The following is a 21,271-nucleotide window of genomic DNA, read 5'->3' as shown; positions in this document are numbered from 1 at the left end:
TATAAACTGTCAAAAATTTTATATAATCTGTCAAATTTCGAGCTCGTTTTCCAGGAGCGAACTCACTCTTATTGGTGATGACAAGGCGATGCAATCATTGACCGCCAATGTTTCAGCTAATCTTAATGAATTTAAAACAATTTTCAGTCTGTTTTTATTTTAGGAAAAAAAACAGTTTAAAATTCGTATATACTGAAAAATAGCACTTATACGGAAGTCTCTCACGAGACCAGTTACATTTCTGTTGGCTCCCCTTGAGTGAACAATATATCTGCACTCCGACCCTTTACCAATACATGTGCATCTGTACAACTCACACTAATAAAAAGCGGCTTCACTTATTTGGATAAACACCCCTTCCTGTACTTCTTATTCAATGTTTCAGACGGACAGGCGAAAATGGCGTCACTCTTTCATGGATGCTGCTATGGTTCATCGATTTATAAGACGTTATCACGTCAAAAACCGCTGCACTTATTGAATAGACAACTCATCATACAAATTATGTATAAATTATTTTATTGTATAGATAAATGAGATTATTTTAATTTAAGACTTAACATTTTAAAATAAGATCAACAAATTATTGTGCACTCAGTGAAATAATTAATAAGAAATTTAATCATCTTTCAAAATTCTTGCTATTTTGGTTCAGTATTACAATATCCTCTTCGTCTTCACAGCTGTTTTCTTCATCATCGCTATTAAAAACTGGCAAATCTTCATCATAATATGGTTTCAAAGTCATATTTTCTGAAATTAAAAGCAAAACAAATACATTCATCATAGCCCAGTCATTTTAGTCATTTTTAAGCCCAATCTGCGGAAAAATTCCTACTGGGCTGAATTTTGGTATACAGCTTAATGACGGCTTTGTTATGAAGATGTGAAAAATCGACATTGATATCGTGTCCGCGTTAAGAGTTATAGGGGTCAAAAGGTCACAAAAACTGGTTTTTCACGATTTTCAGCAAAACGGTAAGTCTCATCAAAAAATTTTCAATGCAAGAATTGTAGACCAGATTATTATATATATAAAGTGTCATGACACTTTTTTTCCTAAGACCCACCGTTTCTTAGGTATAACGATTCAAAAAGTTGAAGTTTAGTTGTAATCGTCATAATCCTATTCCTGAAAAAAAAACTCCTAAATCTATAGAAACCTAGGTGGCCAACTTTCTTTAAAATATTCTGGTATAAGGAGAATATTTTTAAGAAAGATGGCCACCTAGGTTTCTATAGATTTATTTTATACCACAGGTGTTTAAAATTTTTCATAAAATACCTTTTTTACATTTTGCATCAAAAAACAGATTTCAAAATTTTTTTTACGAAAATGTGCAATAGCTATGAAATTTTTAAAGTGTTTATGTACTCATCCAATTATTGTAGAAAATTATAAAAAAAAAGAAATAAATAAAATTCATTCATTCGTGGTTGTAGTGAAAGAAAACATAAGATGATAAAATTTAAAATACACTGAACGAAAAAAAGTCCATATTTTATGAACTGGTTGCGATAGAACTTTTTTCTATCTGTTTTAAGAACAATCATAAGTGTAGCTATAAGCCGTTTTAGGGTTGTTCATTCTCTATTGCACACCCTGTATATTTTCAGACATATTCTAAACAAAAATTCCCAGGGAAATGGTTTCGGGAGAAGGGCCCCAATCGGAAAAATGGTGAAAATTTCCATTTTTTTTTGGTTTCCCCATATTCTTAACAGTTGAGGAACGAAATTCAAGCTAAAAAAATAATGAAATTTCAGGAACTTTTCAGTTAGGAGTTTTTTTTTCAGGAATAGGATTATGACGATTACAACTAAACTTCAACTTTTTGAATCGTTATACCTAAGAAACGGTAGGTCTTAGGAAAAAAAGTGTCATGCCACTTTTTATATATAATAATCTGGTCTACAATTCTTGCATTGAAAATTTTTTGATAAGACTTACCGTTTTGCTGAAAATCGTGAAAAACCAGTTTTTGTGACCTTTTGACCCCTATAACTCTTAACGCGGACACGATATCAATGTCGATTTTTCACATCTTCATAATAAAGCCATCATTAAGCTGTATACCAAAATTCAGCCTAGTAGGAATTTTTCCGCAGATAAAACCTAAAATTACTGGACTATCAAAAACAAATTTAAATAACACAAAAATGTGTAATACGAACTTTTCACTGGAGAGCGGAAGAGTTCAGTTTCAGCGTCGTCGTCATCTTCAAATAGTTCCTTCGCGTTTTGCGGAAGAAGTGAGAAATTGTAGTACCTTTTAACACGATTCTTTCTCGAATGCATGCATTGAATTAGAAACGAACAAGCGATCACGGCAAATATCAGCACCAATCCAGCTATTGAGACAAATATTAAGCGTGGTATACCCATAACGCGTTCATCTTTTTTCAAACGGAAAACTGTGATGTTATTTTTCTCCCTTACTGGTACGATTTGTGAATAAGAGAAATGGCCAGGCGCCACAACATCAACTTTAAAACTACCTAATGGAACGTTGCGCAGACTGTACTCTCCTTCGCTGTTAGTGAAATTTGTATATGATGCTTTATTGTTAATTTTTGTATAAATTTTGGCATGCTTTATTGGGCGATTGTCTAAATCCAACACAAATCCTTTAAAGAAAGAAAAAAAAAATATTTTAGTAGCTGAAATAAGAGTTCGTCATCACTTATACATATAATTCTCTTGTTTACTGAGATGACCAAAAGATACTCAACAAAACTCAATTCGATTTAAAAAAAAGGTCACTGTGGCGTATGTGTAACTCTTTAAATCAATTTTTGTTGGTTATGAAAAATTGTTCTTGCGCTGGAAAATCTGCATCATAATTTTCTTCAATTAACTTAACTACTTAACTTTTGTGGACCATTTTCTGATTATGACATTAACATCAAAGTTCGTTTTGCTACAACTGTTGTGGGAATAAAAGTGATTCGAATTGAAATAGAGTGTGTTGTATTTGAATGGAAATAAAAAAAGAAATTGATTAAAAACACAATAAGTTTTACAGGTTCGCCGTAAACTGAACTAAATTGTTTTAAAACTGTTTTTCTTTCATCGAATAAGGTATCAAGTGTCTGTCAGTCTGTCTACGAAATAGAAAGAAAGTTAGGCCTAAAAACTCCTGGTACAAGCAAATGCAAAACCACCAGCATTCAGTTGGCCTTAGAAATGGAACAATACAAAACCGGGAGGCTTGCCGCCGATTTCTGAGGTCAACCCGGCGAACCCCACAGGCGGATCACTAGTGTGAAGCAGTTACGTGGGATAGTTATGATCCCCTCGACATCGAGATCATAACAGCGCCGAGAAAAAGGAAGAAGAAGAAGAAGAATAAGGTATCAAGTGTCAGAAGCTGAAGCTGAAGCTTTCCTTTCTTTAAGTTGTATTTAAAACGACTTCTTTGCAGTTAGTATGCTTACCAAAATTAAGTTAAGATTTATCTTCGGCACAAAAGCGAAAATTACAGAACAAACATGATGAACAGACATAAAAGTATTCAAGCACTTTACAGCCAAAGGTCCTACACAGAGAAAAATATGTCCACCTAAAAACTAACACATTGCCATATTGTTTTACTGCCCATATGTTTTATGAGGAAATCTTATTAAAAGCAACGATTAATAAGATTTGATTAAAAGGTTATTTTTTTTTTGCAACTTGGCACTAGAACAAAAATCGCGATCAATATTTTCATAGCGGGTTAGTTCAGGTGGTAGGGTGTGCGACTAATGATTTGAAGTCTCCAGTTCGATTTCCGGCCTGATCGTCGTTTTTTTTTTTTTTCTTTTCAAAACCCTACAAGTGCAGATTTTAAAACAATAAGGAAACCCCGATTGTTTTAATAAGGTTTCCTTTTTGTTCTATTTTATGTGGTCTATTTTTCTCTGTGTAGGCCTCACTCGTAAAATTAATGGGGCGTATTAATTTACAATTTTTAATCTGCTTTTAAGAAAAACACGAGTCAAAGAAAGGAAAAAATTTGTAACAGGCTGAATTCCGGTATACAGTTTGGTGTTAGGGTGGTATACAATCTGTGAAAAGTCCTGAAGTTAACTCTGTCCGCTGGTCCCATTATTAGGGGTCAAAGTTCACAACATTTTTTATTTTAAAAACGGTAGGTTTTAATTTGATGTTCTGGAATTCCTATAGTAAGTTATCTCAAAACGACCGAGAAGTAAATTTTTTTAAACATAAACATTGTATTCTTACAGGTATTATTCCCAGAAGATTTAAAACAAAATGAAGTGAATAATTATATAGGCCAAATTCTCTACTTTCTGTAGGTATTTTCGAAGATATTTGAAAAGGCAGTAAAAAACAGTTTAATGGATTATTTAGAGAAAATTAAGTTTTTTTTAGTGTATCTCAGTTGGACTTTGGCGCTGATTTTTCTGAAATTTCTGTTTAAATATTTATGAAGATTTTAAGAACAATTTAGCGCAGTTCTTTTTTGTTAGATGGTGCAGGCTAGGATACGAACTCAGACCTCTGGCATCATAATCCATAGCACATTACACCATGAGGAATTGATCATAGTGTAAGATAACGGAAAAACAGACTGTACATTAGGGTGCTTTAAAAAATTTGTTTTATAATTTTTTCAACTCTTACCCTCCAAATTGTTAAGTGATTGACTTTTAGTTTCCTATGCATTAACATAGGAATGTTGTTTTTTTTATATTTATTTATTACTGAAGAGAATACATTTCTACTATGATTAAAAGAGAAAAAATATTTTTTAAATTCGGTTTTTTTGCTTGTAAATGATCAACGGTCACTGTGGCGTATGTGTAATTTTTTAAAGAAATTTTTGTTGGTTATGAAAAAATTCTACAGATCTGCATCTTTAAAATAGGTAAAAAACGAATAAAATTTTATTCAATTAAAACGTATAAACTAATTTGGGTGGTTGTAAAACCAATTTAACAAGTTTCACGGTTTTTTTTTTTCAAAATAGATATTTAAAAATTCTGTGAAGGTGAAACTGATCCATTAAAATATTTTGTAGCTATAGTTAAACATGGCATTTTAACGCTAATTGAAAGCTCAACTAAGAATGCTAATATCATTTTTTTTTTAGTGCATAAATTCTTAAAACGAAATAAACGATTCAAAAAATCTTGATCAAAATGAATTTTCTAACTTACCGGAAATGCTACCGAGTCTGTCCATATTTAGTTCACTCACTTCGGCTTTGCCTCCAACCATGTTATTTGGGCTTAGTGATACTACCTCAAGGTCAACTAACTGATCTTTAACAACGTTCACACGAAGCGTTTTTGTGTCATAGCCCTCGCAATAGATTTCTAGATCATATTCACTTGGAGCAAGTATTATCTTAATTTGAGCAAGGTTTTTGCTAACGTTATAGATTTTGTCAGATTCTTTTATTTTAACGAAGGCATTACGCAAAGGTTCACCTCTCTCTGATTGAACACGTGCTTTTATACCAACATCAATTAAATGCATAAAATTCATTATTCTCTCAATATTTTCCCTCCACACAGATGCCAGTTGATCTTGGGTGGGCATTCGACAGCATGAAATGCCAAGACTTAATAATGGTACATTATACATTTTATAGAAAAGATTCGTTATTCGTTGGGTGTATTCTTCTTGAGCTGTACGTGTTGATGTTAACGGGCATTCTGGTCGCAAGTAAGGTATTTCCGTTTTTTCTATCACTCTTGCAACGTTTTCATACAGCGGCTGTTGTGGGTACCTTTAAAAAATATATAACAAGATATGTAGATGCTCAAATTTATTAAAGATAAGTTCTTACATTAACTCATAATTTCCTGCCGTAAAGGACAAAATTAAATCAAATTGCTCTCTTGCTAGCATTTGAAGGAATGCATCCCTTCGTTTTTCTGATTCTGGGTCGAGAATTCTCTCTGCTAGTTCATGACCTATGACAGGGTCGCATACAGTTTTGCTGAAATTGAAAAATTACAGACTCGATATAAAACGTATCTAAAGTTCAGCCAAATCCAGTTTTTAGCTGATAAATAACCACTTTTGTTTTTACTTTAACTGAGAAATCAAATAGATTCTAATTCTTTTATCTGAGAAACAAGAATAAGTATCTGTGAGATTTCAGAAACTTGAACTTGCTATTCCAATTGAAACTTACTTGTTTTGAAAAATAGTAAAAGTTTCTTCGAAATTTTCCATAATTGGCAGTAAATGAACAACGCTGTTATTTAAGATCTTTAAAATCGGTGGTTCTTGGATGCGAAATCCTTCAACTAAATGTCTTCCCAAATTTAACACCATTTCTCTGCCCATAGGTGAAGTTGCATCGAATAAAGAACTTATAATAAGGATCTTATATTTTGTTTCTTCTGGTGAACCGATCTATTTGTGACGAACTATTATTTGCTCGAAAACAATATAATTATATACAAAAGAGGGGTAAAACTATTGGATCCTCTTATTTTATTTACTGTTCGGTTTGATTTGGATTTTTTTTTATGAAAATAAATTTGCCGAAATATTCAAGATGGTTTATAGTTATAACCCCTCTCATCATTTTACCTCATTGCTAATTTTAAGGGATTGAAAATCATACTCGGAATGCTCCACGCTTACAATGCCAACATTTTTGCTTTCTAACTCTGCCATTTGTCTTTTTATTTCTCGATTGGTATGATACCGAGTGTGAACAACATTTTCTATGATTCTAAAATCATGAGCTGAAGCCCAATGTTGAGGGTCATCTCGCATCAGAGCTATATCAAGCTGTAATCCACAGGGTCCATCATCCGGAATATTAAATTCTTGGTGGTGTATTTCAAAACTGTGAAAAAATAAGTTTTTGATTTGAAGACATTCAAAAAAAATGAATTTTACCCATCAGCTATGATAGTAAAGTTGTGTTTTCCTCGCGTGACCAACTTCCAATAGTCACCTTGTAACGCACTGTATGAAGTGTGACTTGCATTATCAAGTGATATTATAGCTCCTGAAATTGGAGTACCTATTGAACTTCGTATATACCCATGCACTGCACATTGAACTTGTTCGATAAACTGAAGTAGTGGTTCTCGATTGTCTTCCCAATACTTTGGTAGTTCTGATTCCATTGGAAATTTGTCACAACCCAATTCGAGAGTTATTTCAAGCACACCAGCGTGAACATAATTCCAATCCTGCATTCCTCCGGTCACGCTATACCATTGGGCGCCATTTGTAATGCCATCTGGAAAAATTTCACTTTTAAAAAGTGGACATGGTTTGCCCAAGTGCATTGTTGGATGTGCCTAAAACATATAACAAACAGTAAACAAAAATATTTATTTATAATAAATTGGTTTTACGCTTACATGGGAATAAACTTTAGCCAAATGTTGAAACAGCTTGTTGTCATCGGTGGGATTTGCCTTTCGGCCTGCCATTCCAATCCTTAATTTATTGATTTGATCTTGAAAATCATAAGAATTATCATCGAATGGATAGTTAGCAACGAGAGAGCCGCCATGAAGATTTGCCGATAATACAAATGGTAATGAAAGTGTCCAATTCATGACCGCTTTTACTTCTGGCTCCTGTTTTTGATTAAAAGTATCAGTACCATACTGATCAGGAAAGTTTCTATTTAAGTCGACATCATGAATATTCGCTCGGCCAACAGCGCTTATCTTATCACCTAAGAATCATTTTGAATGTTATTACCTAGCAACTATGATATACAAATACATACATATATTATCATCAACAATATATGTATGTAGAACGGGAGCACAAAAGAATTTTCTTACTTCAAGGATCAAAATATTGGTTTCAGGTGAATACTTTATATTCATGCTTAAAATGTTATCCTGTCTATTAATTTGATGTATTTTATTTATAGTTTTGTATACTCCCATAATTTTACCTATAATTATTTTCCCATAATTGTGTATTATTGTAATCTACCCCTAATCTTCTAAGCTTAAAGGCTTGACCACACCGAAGAGGTATGCGGTAGTGGTACGGGTAATTGAATTGTATGAAAACAATTTCAAACTGGAACTTCAACGTTCATGTGTGGAACTCTATTCATACAGTTACCTGTACTCCTACCTAATACCTTTCCGGTGGTGTGGTCAAGCCATAAGGTTCACAGTTCTTTGCTTGATTAATGTGAAATGAAATCGGTTAACGCGAAAGTCGATAATTGATAATCAAAATCGACGATTTTTGAAGCAAAATTATCATTATTTGACTATTAACTATCGACTATCTCGTTAGCCGATTTCGCCCTTGGTATTAATCATGTGATTAAAAATAAGTAAGCACTAAGTTTTGTGTGGTAAAGCCTAATACACAGATGTCGTTAAATCGTAGCTGTCATTTTGGGTTGGGCTGATAAATCTACTCTATAATGGCGTTTTTAATTGGCAATCCGGAATTGTTCTTCGATTCGGAATCCCAATTGAACAGTTTTTTTTATTCCGAAGAATCTGAAGTTTGGTGTGAATGTATTGGTTGAGTTTGAGATGTGTCACATATATGTGTAAACGCGCCAAATTCCATTTGTTTTTGTTTTTTGGTCAAGTGTGACATCTCACATTTAAATCTATGAATGTGTGAGTGATTCTGCTTCTGATTCTGTTTTTAAAACCAGAAGAGAAATTCTCTTTTTTTCAGAATCAGAACTGTCAGTTTTGCCCAATTGAACGCTTCCAGATTGCTTTTTTTTGCTTCCAGATTGCCAATTAAAAACGCCATAAATGTCGATTTTAAAAAATCGATTGCCAAAATCAATATTTTGGTCGAAATTTTCTAAGAAATTACCGACATTTTGTTGAGATTTCAAATTGAATGCCTACATTTTTGAAATCGATTAAAAAATAAATCGGCATTTAAATAAAATGAGTAAAAATTGACCTTCGATCCATTATTCTACGATTCATAAATCGATGAAGCCCGGCTCCATTCACGTAAAAAAGACGCCATCTTCTTCCTTTACGTAATTCTTTTAGCTTCTTTTTTTGTAAATTATAATTGGACTCAAATAATTATTTCGTTTTCTCAAAACAAACTGATATAATATGTAAATATGTAAAATCTTATAATCTTTGTCTTTTAATCTATGTATACTATGAGATAGGTAGTATTATTATCTTATAATAAAATAATTTTTAAATCATTTTTTTTTTTCAAAACCTATTTTCTTATGATGCGTCATGACGTTTACAAACAAAAAAAATTGTTTGACAGTCTTTTCTACGTAACCCGTCATTTTTTCTCTTTTTTTCTCCATTTTTTTCCGGCCGGTTAATTTTTATAGATACAAATTGAACAGTTGGAAACGAAAATTTGATTTTTTATCTGGACCCAACTCGGTTGAAAATTTACTTTGTCAAAATTTTGGAGAGATTTTTCTACGAGAGCTAAAATTGCGGGTGCTTGACTTATTTGATCAGCACACAATATTAATATTCTATCTTGTATGCGATGTTATATCAAACTATTACTAAGCCGGTTATTTATGAGTCAATCACAACAATAAGGAAAAGCATGGCTAGGGTCTTTCTTTGGATTAAATCATCGATCGGCTTGCTTTCACACGCTTCGCACGTAGATCATTGCTTAACTACTTTCCTACGCATGTCATACTACAGAAGATAATGTTTTACGGTATCTTTAATAGACTAGACGCGGGTGGCAATGGTGCAGTGGATGTAGTGCTTGAATGCTAACCTGGAGGTGTGGGTTCGAGCCCTACCAAAGGCAGCATTCTTTTATTTATCCCCCAGCTTGGACGCCACCCGTGGAATTCGAATTACATATATGAGGTAGTAATCATCGTATTCTCAATTCACTGTACCAACAAAAATTCATTCCTATCTTTCTATTCCTTCTAACTAGTGACGTGTATGCGTTTAAAAGACCTTAGGTCTTATAGGCATTTAGTTAAAATTATTATTATTAAACAAACACTATCTTGACCGAACTTTAAGAACTTAACAAGCTTAACAATAGTTCTCAAATTTAAGTCTAGGTTGCTAGATCTAGATAACCTCAAACCAAATCTCATACTGTTGAAATAAGAAAATCTTTTCTGGACTTGTACCTATTAAATTAAAAAAAAAAATAATAATAACCTGCTTTGGCTATTTCGTAGCCATCCGGATTCATACTGAACAGAAAATGTAAACGGGTACTATTTACAATTTTTGTTATTCTTTCATCTTGCAAATAATGCTCACACAAATATTTAGCAAGATAAAGTAGCATTTCTCGTCCAACCACTTCATTCCCATGCATATTGGCTACGTATTTGAATTCTGGAACACCAGGGATATGCTCTCCGGGCTTTGCGAAAATTTCCATTACCCACAAATCTCGTCCTTGAACACTTTTTCCGATTGTGTATAATCTTGTTATTGATGGATAGGATCTACTTAAATCCCGAATAAATCTAAATGAAAAAGAATAAAATAAATGATAATAATAATAAATAATACTAAGTCTAGTTCAAATGTATATAGGCCAAGAAAGATCTGCACTCAGAATGTTGCATATTTTGATGCCGAAAAATTCTAAATTGTTATCAATTAACATATGTTACACAGTAAAAAGGGTATTTTTTTAATAAATTGGGATTGGCATTAGATTAACGACAACCTGGTGTACGTAAATAAATTCAGTTTAAGTAATTTAATTGACCTCTCTTTGGTCGATCATAGCCGTTTCTAAATTCTGAGGATTTCAATTGACACTATTGAGGTGAATAAAAAAATTTCAGCGATTAAAAATTTAATGGGCTCTGGGACCTGGTTAAATTTAGGTTAAATTTGTTTGGCAAATGGTTTTGTTTTTTGTTTTTATTAAAAAGGAGTATCATGGCAGAAAAAGGCAGAGAAAAATATTAAAAATTAAGCTATAGTGTCCTGATTTTAAATTGTTTATTTTGCAAAAAAAAGATGTCACAAAAATAAAAAGAGCGAGACGACATTTTTTCTTGGTCATTTACCTAATACGTAAACCATTCGCTAATGTTACGATTTTTTGGGCAAATTGTTTATTTTTGACAGGATATAGAAGAATGTGTGTGATTAACACAGTGTTTTATTAATTAATTCTTATGAGGAAAATAATAATAAAGAAAAAAGTGGTTAACAAGCTTACCAGAATGCTCATACATTTTAAGATACTTGGAAAAATCTCCACCAGTTGAAATCTTAATAAGATGTGTTTTTGTTTTCGTCTTACGAGTAAAATGCTAAGAATAAGGAGGAGTGTTCTTAAAAAATCGAAATCGGTATAAAAATCAGAAATGATGTACCTACCATATGACCACCACATTTTTTCTCAAAAATTACTCCGACGGTTTTGGAAAATAAGGTCCTACCTTATTTTGAAATCAAAAAATATTTTACGAACTATTAGGTATTAACAAATCTTTTATTAATGAACTACATAAAGTAGGCTGTACAAAAATTCTAATATATACCCAGCGATGCCAACTGAGACATAATTATGCCTTTTAGGCATAATTTTATTAGCTTAGGCATTGAGGCTTATTTTTTGACAAAAAGGCATAATTTTTTCATTCCACTCTTGATTTATGTTTTAAAAATTTCTTATAGTTTTTTGAATATTTTGATAAAAAAAACTTAAAATTAATATATTACATATATCTTAAATACAATTTGTTCGAAATTTTATTTACATAATTCGTTTTTGCCATTTAACTCTTGGTAGATTTTAATTTTTCAAAGAATTTTGTGCACACTAATCAATTTTACTAGAAAAGAATATGCAAAAAGCGATTTTGTTGCTATAAAAATGTCTAAAACGCTTGCAAATATGCTATTATTTCTTATTGGTGAAAAAAAACTGGTCGCTAATTTCTAAATTCTAAGAAAATTTCTAAGAAATCTAAATTGAGGCATAATTTATTTGAAAAGGCATTTTTTTTTTTTCAAGTGAGGCATAATTTTGAGTGAATGGGTTGGCAACGCTGTATATACCATTGAATAACACTGGTCATCGAAAACCAAAAAAATAACGGGAGAAAGAACTCTGCAGGTATAGTGATTTTAATTATCTTGATTGTCTGGGGTCGAACTACTGCATACGTTCGTTAACGTATGGTTGCTATGTGTCCCTATCATCTTCTACTAATTAAAAAGAGAGAACAATAAAAAAAACGTTAACGTATGATCGTAATCGTGTGCGGTAATTCTACTTGTATTGGAAAGCTGGTGGGTGCCATGTGGTCCCATTTCAATTTCGTTCAGTTATGGCCATAGGAGATATTAGAAAAACCATATCCATTGAAGTCGGTTTTGTTTTTTGATAAAAATGATTATCGGTATCTATATACAGGCTACAGGGTGTCCCAAAAGTAATGGATCAAACGAAATATGCTGATAGGGCTCTCAGAATTTGGTAACTTGTTCATCCCAAATCCTTACGATTTTCGATTTAATGCGGTTTTTGTGAAAATTTGAAAATCCCGACTTTCACTAAAACATTGTCTAATAATTAAAAATATTTAACTAATCGAAATATTTTTTATTTCATACGCCATTTTGCTTCAAATTAATTTTTCAGAGCAAAATAACAAACAAAAATCGAGGCTTTTATTCAAAAAGAAATAAACAAACAACAGTCGATAAAACTGTGTTTATTTTTCTTTGCTATTTTTCTCTGAAAAGACCTGTTTTGTTGCATTTAAATTGTAATATCTTTAGTTTTAACTTCAACTTTGGAAACTTTTTTTTACATTTTTGAAAACTGCAATAACACGACAAGTTTTCAAAATAATAAACCTGTGTGACACCATAAAAATTTTTTTCAGGGTGTTGTTCTGAGATAAAAGTAAGAAATTGAGTTTTTATAAAACATGGAACTGTAAATTAATTTGCATCAAAATGGCGTATAAAATAAAACAAATTTTGATTAATGATTTATTTCTTATTATTAGGCAATGTTTTAGTGAAAGGATTGTAAAAAACAAAAATCAATTATGAGCGGAGGAAGCAAAATACTGTTGCAAAGTTGGGATTTTTCCAAATTTCACAAAAACTGCATTAAATCGAAAACTGCAAGAATATGGGATAAATAAGTTACCAAATTCTGAGATCCCTAAAACTGGCCTATCAGCATATATCGTTTGATCCATTACTTTTGGGACTCCCTGTATAAAGTCTCAAAAAATAATTTTGAATGAAATGCTTTTTAATGTTCGTAATTTTCCAACATTTTCTTCAACTATGGCACGATGAACATTTTGTTCAATAATTGAGTACAAAAGTTTATTTAACTTCGATGAGGGTGAGTTAGCAATTTAGCAGCTAGGCTAAAGTAAATTATTTGCACGTTGTCCACATGCACTGTGGCGTATACGTGCTTTTTTTGTATTTGCTTTGCAGAGGTATTGGTTTAGTGTCAAAATAATTTCTATCAGAACTAACATTACGATGATGTCGACAAAAAAGGTTTTCTTCATGACGTCCGTCGGCTAATGATGCTGCAGTACAAAGGAGTGGACGGATTTTCGAAATTTGGTATAAGAAATGGTTTTTGCGTAATTTCCAAGGTTGTTTATTTTGTTTTGTAATACCTCTTCTAGAAATTTACCTCCTATACAACTTTTTCGAAAACTTGCATATTCCTCGAAAACGGTTTTAACGATTTTGATTAAATTCGATATACTTAACGCTGCGCTGGCACTGTAAAGAATGCTTACAAAACTACATTTTTTCTTGTTCTCAAAAAATTCGGATAGTGGAAATATGGTTAAAAAAAAACTATGTATGAATTTGCTCGAAATTTTGTACAGATAATTTTTTGTAATTTCCGAAGTTCGTTTTTTACTTGCGATATAGGTACTATAGGGCAAGTTTAGGATTCGTAAAAAAAATCGAACTCGAGATAACAATTTTACATGACATTACGATGATGGAGAATGCCAAAAAAGTGGGTCCGGCAATTCTGTCTGTCTGTCTGTCTGTCTGTCTGTCTGTCTGTCTGTCTGTCTGTCTGTGTGTCTGTCTCTATCTGGAGCTGCAGCCTAAACGAGTGAAGTGATTTTCTTCAAACTTGGTAGTTAGCAGTTTTTGGTGATTCCCTAGAGGGGAAATTGAAATTTTTTTTTTATGACCAAAACTAACGGTACCTGCCATATAACGGAAATAGAAAAGGTAATTTTTTTCAAAAACGGCTCTAACGATTTTGATTAAAATTTTTGTGTGTAGTACTACACATAAGGGCCAACTTTTTAAATAAAAAAAATATTTTTTGTACCGTTATTAACGGTACCTGTCATAGAACGGTTTTTTTCGTTTCTGAATATCTCGTACAAAATTAACCCGATTTAAATGAAAATTTTTATACAAAAGTGTGTAAGTAAAGATAATATTAAAATTTTAGAAAATTTTCAAAAAACGCATTTTTGGTTTTTTAAAAAATATTTCAAAATTTTTTTTTGAAAAATCAATTTTTTGAAAACGGATCAATGAAAAATTTTGAAATTTAGTTTTTATGTGTAAATTAATTATTTCTTCAAAATGGCATACCAACTTTTTTTTTGAAAAATGTTAAAAAAATTTTATATATAAAAAATTATTTTTTTAAAAAACGGCTCCTACAATTTTCAAAATTTTTTTTCTAAAAATACCTTTTTATACGAGAAATAAAATGGCATATTTGTTTTTTTTTTTAAGATATTTTAAAACGGAGTTTTATTAATTATAAAAACAGATTTAATTTTTTTATACTACTTATGAAATTTCTTCAAAATATCAAATTTTAAATTTCTTGAATAAAAAGCTTTAACATCATAGTTACTTTAAGCATAAGAGCAAGTACGTGCGACCCCAGTCGTGCAATTTATTTTATATGTTAATTATCTTGCCTAAAACTTGTACCTCCTAGATAACTACTTTGAGTTATTCCAATTTTCTCAAAAACGATTTTAACGATTTCGATTAAATTTCCCGGTTCATTTGCATTTGCGTTTCCAAATGTAAATAATGACTGGTACTTGACAACAACGTAAATGAAGTATTGAGAAAGTTTATAACAGTTGTTGTTTACTTAAAACAGGGACTAAAACTAGTTGAATAAATATATGCTGCAATTCCAGACCTCTCGAAAACATTGAAACGAATAACGTCGACAGTTTTAAATCGGGTCCACTCGTATCTGCTCAAGTAGAGAATCTTTCAGCTCATTTAAGACGCTTCTTATAGACAATCGTAGAAGAGTGTTAACTGAAAACTTTAAAAAGCTGTTGGTAGCTTAATGCGTTTATAGTGATCTAAACATCAACCTGTTTTTATTTTTACTTAATGCCTATGTTTGCTTTTTACCTAATAGATTTGTATATGCCCTTTTTGAATTTTCACTTGCTTTATCAAAAAAAAATGAGGTTTTAATCAAAACTAACATTACGATTATGGAGAAGCTCAAAAAAGTAGGTTTTGTAATGACGTGCAGCCTAAACGGTACGGAAATTTGGTACAGATGATTTTTTCGTAATTTACAATATTGTTTTTTAATATCTTACTTATAGTCCGGTCAAATTAGACATTTGAGGTTACATAAATTCCCAGCAAGCTGAAAATTGGTAGGATTGTTGGAAATACCATCATAAATAAAATTTAAAAAGTCCTCATCGATCCGAGTTGTGGAAAAAAATTTACGGGGGGTCAAAGGTCAAAAAAATGGGTTTTTCACGATTTTTAGCAAAACGAAAAGTCTTATCAAAAAATTTTCAATGCAAAAATTGTAGACCAGCTTATTATCTATAAAAAGTGTCATGACACTTTTTTTCCTCAGACCCACCGTTTTTGAGATATAACGATTCAAAAAGTTGAAGTTGAGTTGTAATCGTCATAATCAGGCATATTTTGAAAAAAAAACTCCCAACAGAAAAGTTCCTGAAATTTTACTATCTTTTAGCTTGAATTTCGTTCTTCAATGGTTAAGAATATGGAGAAAGCAAAAAAAAAAAGGAAATTTTCTCCATTTTTCCGATTGGGAGCCATTCTCCCGAAACAATTTCCCTGGGAATTTTTGTTTAGAATAGGTCTGAATATAAACAGGGTGTCCGATAGGGAATGGACAACCCTAAAATGGCTGATAGCTACACTTATGACTGTTCCAAAAACAGATATAAAAAAGTGCTATCGCAACCAGTTCATAAAATATTGACTTTTTTTCGTTCAGTGTATTTTAAATTTTATCATCTTGTGTTTTCGTTCACTACAACCACAAATGAATGAATTTTATTTATTTCTTTTTTTTTTTATAATTTTTTACAATAATTGGCTGAGTACATATTAAGTTTAAAAACTTCATAGCTATTGCACATTTTTCTTAAAAAAAATTTGAAGTCTGTTTTTCGAGCAAAATGAAAAAAAAAGTATTTTATGAAAAATTTTAAACTACTGTGGTACAAAATAAATCAAAGGAACCTAGGTGGCCACCTTTTTTAAAAATACTCTCAACTAAGAGGAATTTCAAAATGGTAAAAGGTTTGTCATACCTAGAGTTATAAGGAAGTTATCGGTACCATGAGTCTGGTCAAATAAGACTCAAAAAAAGGGGTGAGGTTACACAAATTCCCAGCAAGCTGAAATTTGGTAGGATTGTTGGAAACACCATCATAAATAAAACCTAAAAAGTCCTCATCGATCCGAGACCTGGAAAAAAAATTACTCGGTGTCAAAGGTCAAAAAAACGATTTTTTCTCGATTTTCACCAAAACGGTAAGTATTATCAAAAAATTTTCAATGCGAAAATTGTAGACCAGCTTATTACACGGTGTAACACTCAAAATATACGCGGGTGGAGACCTATCAGGTTTTGTAGAGCTAGTCGCACTGAATACGAAACGGTATTTGAAAATCCCCTAACACCCCCAAAATCTGGAGTTACGGGCAAAAAACGGTTTTTTGGACCTTCACCCATTGAAAAAATTCTAGCTTCGACAATTTTTTACCCATTTTCGATTTTTTTACAGTTTCTGATAGAAGATAAATATACCTTTTCAACAATGTATAAAACATGTAACTCGGTTAAACCACTTAGAATTTATAAGATGTCAAAGTTCAAAAATTCAATTTTTTTTGTCATTTGCCCAACTTCGGTATCAATTTAAAGTATATGTTTTCAAAACAACATGCAATTTAAAAAATATATTCTAAAACTATATCTATTTCCCAATTGATCGAGGTATTTTTTATGAAAATCACTTCAAAATTGGCTTAGAAAAAAAAATTTTTCGATCCCGATTTAAATGAAAATTTTTATACAAAAGTGTGTAAGTAAAGATAATATTAAAATTTTAGAAAATTTTCAAAAAACGCATTTTTGGTTTTTTAAAAAATATTTCAAAATTTTTTTTTGAAAAATCAATTTTTTGAAAACGGATCAATGAAAAATTTTGAAATTTAGTTTTTATGTGTAAATTAATTATTTCTTCAAAATGGCATACCAACTTTTTTTTTGAAAAATGTTAAAAAAATTTTATATATAAAAAATTATTTTTTTAAAAAACGGCTCCTACAATTTTCAAAATTTTTTTTCTAAAAATACCTTTTTATACGAGAAATAAAATGGCATATTTGTTTTTTTTTTTAAGATATTTTAAAACGGAGTTTTATTAATTATAAAAACAGATTTAATTTTTTTATACTACTTATGAAATTTCTTCAAAATATCAAATTTTAAATTTCTTGAATAAAAAGCTTTAACATCATAGTTACTTTAAGCATAAGAGCAAGTACGTGCGACCCCAGTCGTGCAATTTATTTTATATGTTAATTATCTTGCCTAAAACTTGTACCTCCTAGATAACTACTTTGAGTTATTCCAATTTTCTCAAAAACGATTTTAACGATTTCGATTAAATTTCCCGGTTCATTTGCATTTGCGTTTCCAAATGTAAATAATGACTGGTACTTGACAACAACGTAAATGAAGTATTGAGAAAGTTTATAACAGTTGTTGTTTACTTAAAACAGGGACTAAAACTAGTTGAATAAATATATGCTGCAATTCCAGACCTCTCGAAAACATTGAAACGAATAACGTCGACAGTTTTAAATCGGGTCCACTCGTATCTGCTCAAGTAGAGAATCTTTCAGCTCATTTAAGACGCTTCTTATAGACAATCGTAGAAGAGTGTTAACTGAAAACTTTAAAAAGCTGTTGGTAGCTTAATGCGTTTATAGTGATCTAAACATCAACCTGTTTTTATTTTTACTTAATGCCTATGTTTGCTTTTTACCTAATAGATTTGTATATGCCCTTTTTGAATTTTCACTTGCTTTATCAAAAAAAAATGAGGTTTTAATCAAAACTAACATTACGATTATGGAGAAGCTCAAAAAAGTAGGTTTTGTAATGACGTGCAGCCTAAACGGTACGGAAATTTGGTACAGATGATTTTTTCGTAATTTACAATATTGTTTTTTAATATCTTACTTATAGTCCGGTCAAATTAGACATTTGAGGTTACATAAATTCCCAGCAAGCTGAAAATTGGTAGGATTGTTGGAAATACCATCATAAATAAAATTTAAAAAGTCCTCATCGATCCGAGTTGTGGAAAAAAATTTACGGGGGGTCAAAGGTCAAAAAAATGGGTTTTTCACGATTTTTAGCAAAACGAAAAGTCTTATCAAAAAATTTTCAATGCAAAAATTGTAGACCAGCTTATTATCTATAAAAAGTGTCATGACACTTTTTTTCCTCAGACCCACCGTTTTTGAGATATAACGATTCAAAAAGTTGAAGTTGAGTTGTAATCGTCATAATCAGGCATATTTTGAAAAAAAAACTCCCAACAGAAAAGTTCCTGAAATTTTACTATCTTTTAGCTTGAATTTCGTTCTTCAATGGTTAAGAATATGGAGAAAGCAAAAAAAAAAAGGAAATTTTCTCCATTTTTCCGATTGGGAGCCATTCTCCCGAAACAATTTCCCTGGGAATTTTTGTTTAGAATAGGTCTGAATATAAACAGGGTGTCCGATAGGGAATGGACAACCCTAAAATGGCTGATAGCTACACTTATGACTGTTCCAAAAACAGATATAAAAAAGTGCTATCGCAACCAGTTCATAAAATATTGACTTTTTTTCGTTCAGTGTATTTTAAATTTTATCATCTTGTGTTTTCGTTCACTACAACCACAAATGAATGAATTTTATTTATTTCTTTTTTTTTTATAATTTTTTACAATAATTGGCTGAGTACATATTAAGTTTAAAAACTTCATAGCTATTGCACATTTTTCTTAAAAAAAATTTGAAGTCTGTTTTTCGAGCAAAATGAAAAAAAAAGTATTTTATGAAAAATTTTAAACTACTGTGGTACAAAATAAATCAAAGGAACCTAGGTGGCCACCTTTTTTAAAAATACTCTCAACTAAGAGGAATTTCAAAATGGTAAAAGGTTTGTCATACCTAGAGTTATAAGGAAGTTATCGGTACCATGAGTCTGGTCAAATAAGACTCAAAAAAAGGGGTGAGGTTACACAAATTCCCAGCAAGCTGAAATTTGGTAGGATTGTTGGAAACACCATCATAAATAAAACCTAAAAAGTCCTCATCGATCCGAGACCTGGAAAAAAAATTACTCGGTGTCAAAGGTCAAAAAAAACGATTTTTTCTCGATTTTCACCAAAACGGTAAGTATTATCAAAAAATTTTCAATGCGAAAATTGTAGACCAGCTTATTACACGGTGTAACACTCAAAATATACGCGGGTGGAGACCTATCAGGTTTTGTAGAGCTAGTCGCACTGAATACGAAACGGTATTTGAAAATCCCCTAACACCCCCAAAATCTGGAGTTACGGGCAAAAAAACGGTTTTTTTGGACCTTCACCCATTGAAAAAATTCTAGCTTCGACAATTTTTTACCCATTTTCGATTTTTTTACAGTTTCTGATAGAAGATAAATATACCTTTTCAACAATGTATAAAACATGTAACTCGGTTAAACCACTTAGAATTTATAAGATGTCAAAGTTCAAAAATTCAATTTTTTTTGTCATTTGCCCAACTTCGGTATCAATTTAAAGTATATGTTTTCAAAACAACATGCAATTTAAAAAATATATTCTAAAACTATATCTATTTCCCAATTGATCGAGGTATTTTTTATGAAAATCACTTCAAAATTGGCTTAGAAAAAAAAATTTTTCGATTTCAACCCAGATACAGAAATTGGAACTTTTAGGTATAGAACAAAAATGTTGTTTCGGCACGTAGTAGGATAAGTTGGGCGCCAGGATTTGATGAAGGGTTTTTGTAGAGGAGCTCAATACAAACATTTTTTTTCTTTGGAAGGGGGGTCTATCTCCCCCCGTTTAGGTGGGAGGGGCATTTTTCTAAAAAAAAATTATCAAAATAAAAAAAATTATTAAAAAACAACGGCAGCACTTACAGTAATAAATGATACCATTTCCAAAAGGCAAAATTGTGCATTTGATTCTTATTTTTAAATCAATATAATATTCCCAATAGTTTTTGAAATAATCGATTTCAAAGTTAAAAATAGGGGAAACAAATTTTTTTAAAACTCATTTTATACTATTTTTGTCCAGACTGTGAATTTTAGTAAATAAATTACTTAAACAGAAAACTGCCTCAATTAATTCCTTATCAAAAAGTGAAAACTATATGTTTCTATGTCTTCTAGTTTTTGAGAAAATTGAAAAATAAAAACAAATAAAAACAAAAAATATTTTGAAAAAAGAAAAATCTGATAAAATAATTTTTCAATTTTCCCAAAAACTAGAAGACATAGAAACATATAGTTTTCACGGTTCGATAAGGAATCAATTGAGGCAGTTTTCTGTTTAAGTAATTTATTTACTAAAATTCACAGTCTGGACAAAAATAGTATAAAATGAGTTTTAAAAAAATTTGTTTCCCCTATTTTTAACTTTGAAATCGATTATTTCAAAAACTATTGGGAATATTATATTGATTTAAAAATAAGAATCAAATGCACAATTTTGCCTTTTGGAAATGGTATCATTTATTACTGTAAGTGCTGCCGTTGTTTTTTAATAATTTTTTTTATTTTGATAATTTTTTTTTAGAAAAATGCCCCTCCCACCTAAACGGGGGGAGATAGACCCCCCTTCCAAAGAAAAAAAATGTTTGTATTGAGCTCCTCTACAAAAACCCTTCATCAAATCCTGGCGCCCAACTTATCCTACTACGTGCCGAAACAACATTTTTGTTCTATACCTAAAAGTTCCAATTTCTGTATCTGGGTTGAAATCGAAAAATT

The 21,271-nt window shown here is 31.1% G+C and overlaps 1 protein-coding gene across 1 annotated transcript in view; it reads right to left on the bottom strand.

Annotated features, from left to right (window-relative positions):
- Positions 1-498: 498 nt before the first annotated feature.
- Positions 499-21,271, bottom strand: part of LOC129920151 (carboxypeptidase D) — a 45,644-nt gene continuing 24,871 nt past the window's right edge. Inside the window, exons 7-15 of the mRNA XM_056001374.1 lie at positions 10,111-10,427; positions 7,345-7,667; positions 6,872-7,281; positions 6,557-6,818; positions 6,153-6,376; positions 5,802-5,954; positions 5,167-5,741; positions 2,176-2,628; positions 499-753 (exon numbers count right to left, since the gene is read on the bottom strand). Of these exons, the coding sequence (XP_055857349.1) occupies positions 623-753; positions 2,176-2,628; positions 5,167-5,741; positions 5,802-5,954; positions 6,153-6,376; positions 6,557-6,818; positions 6,872-7,281; positions 7,345-7,667; positions 10,111-10,427 (2,848 nt within the window). The 3' untranslated portion in view covers positions 499-622. The remainder of the gene's footprint in view (positions 754-2,175; positions 2,629-5,166; positions 5,742-5,801; positions 5,955-6,152; positions 6,377-6,556; positions 6,819-6,871; positions 7,282-7,344; positions 7,668-10,110; positions 10,428-21,271) is intronic.

This window comes from Episyrphus balteatus, chromosome 4 (assembly GCF_945859705.1).
Source record: "Episyrphus balteatus chromosome 4, idEpiBalt1.1, whole genome shotgun sequence".
Lineage (NCBI taxonomy): Eukaryota > Metazoa > Arthropoda > Insecta > Diptera > Syrphidae > Episyrphus > Episyrphus balteatus.
The sequence above is the reverse complement of the archived record's forward strand: the minus strand, read 5'-3'. Positions and strand labels throughout refer to the sequence as shown.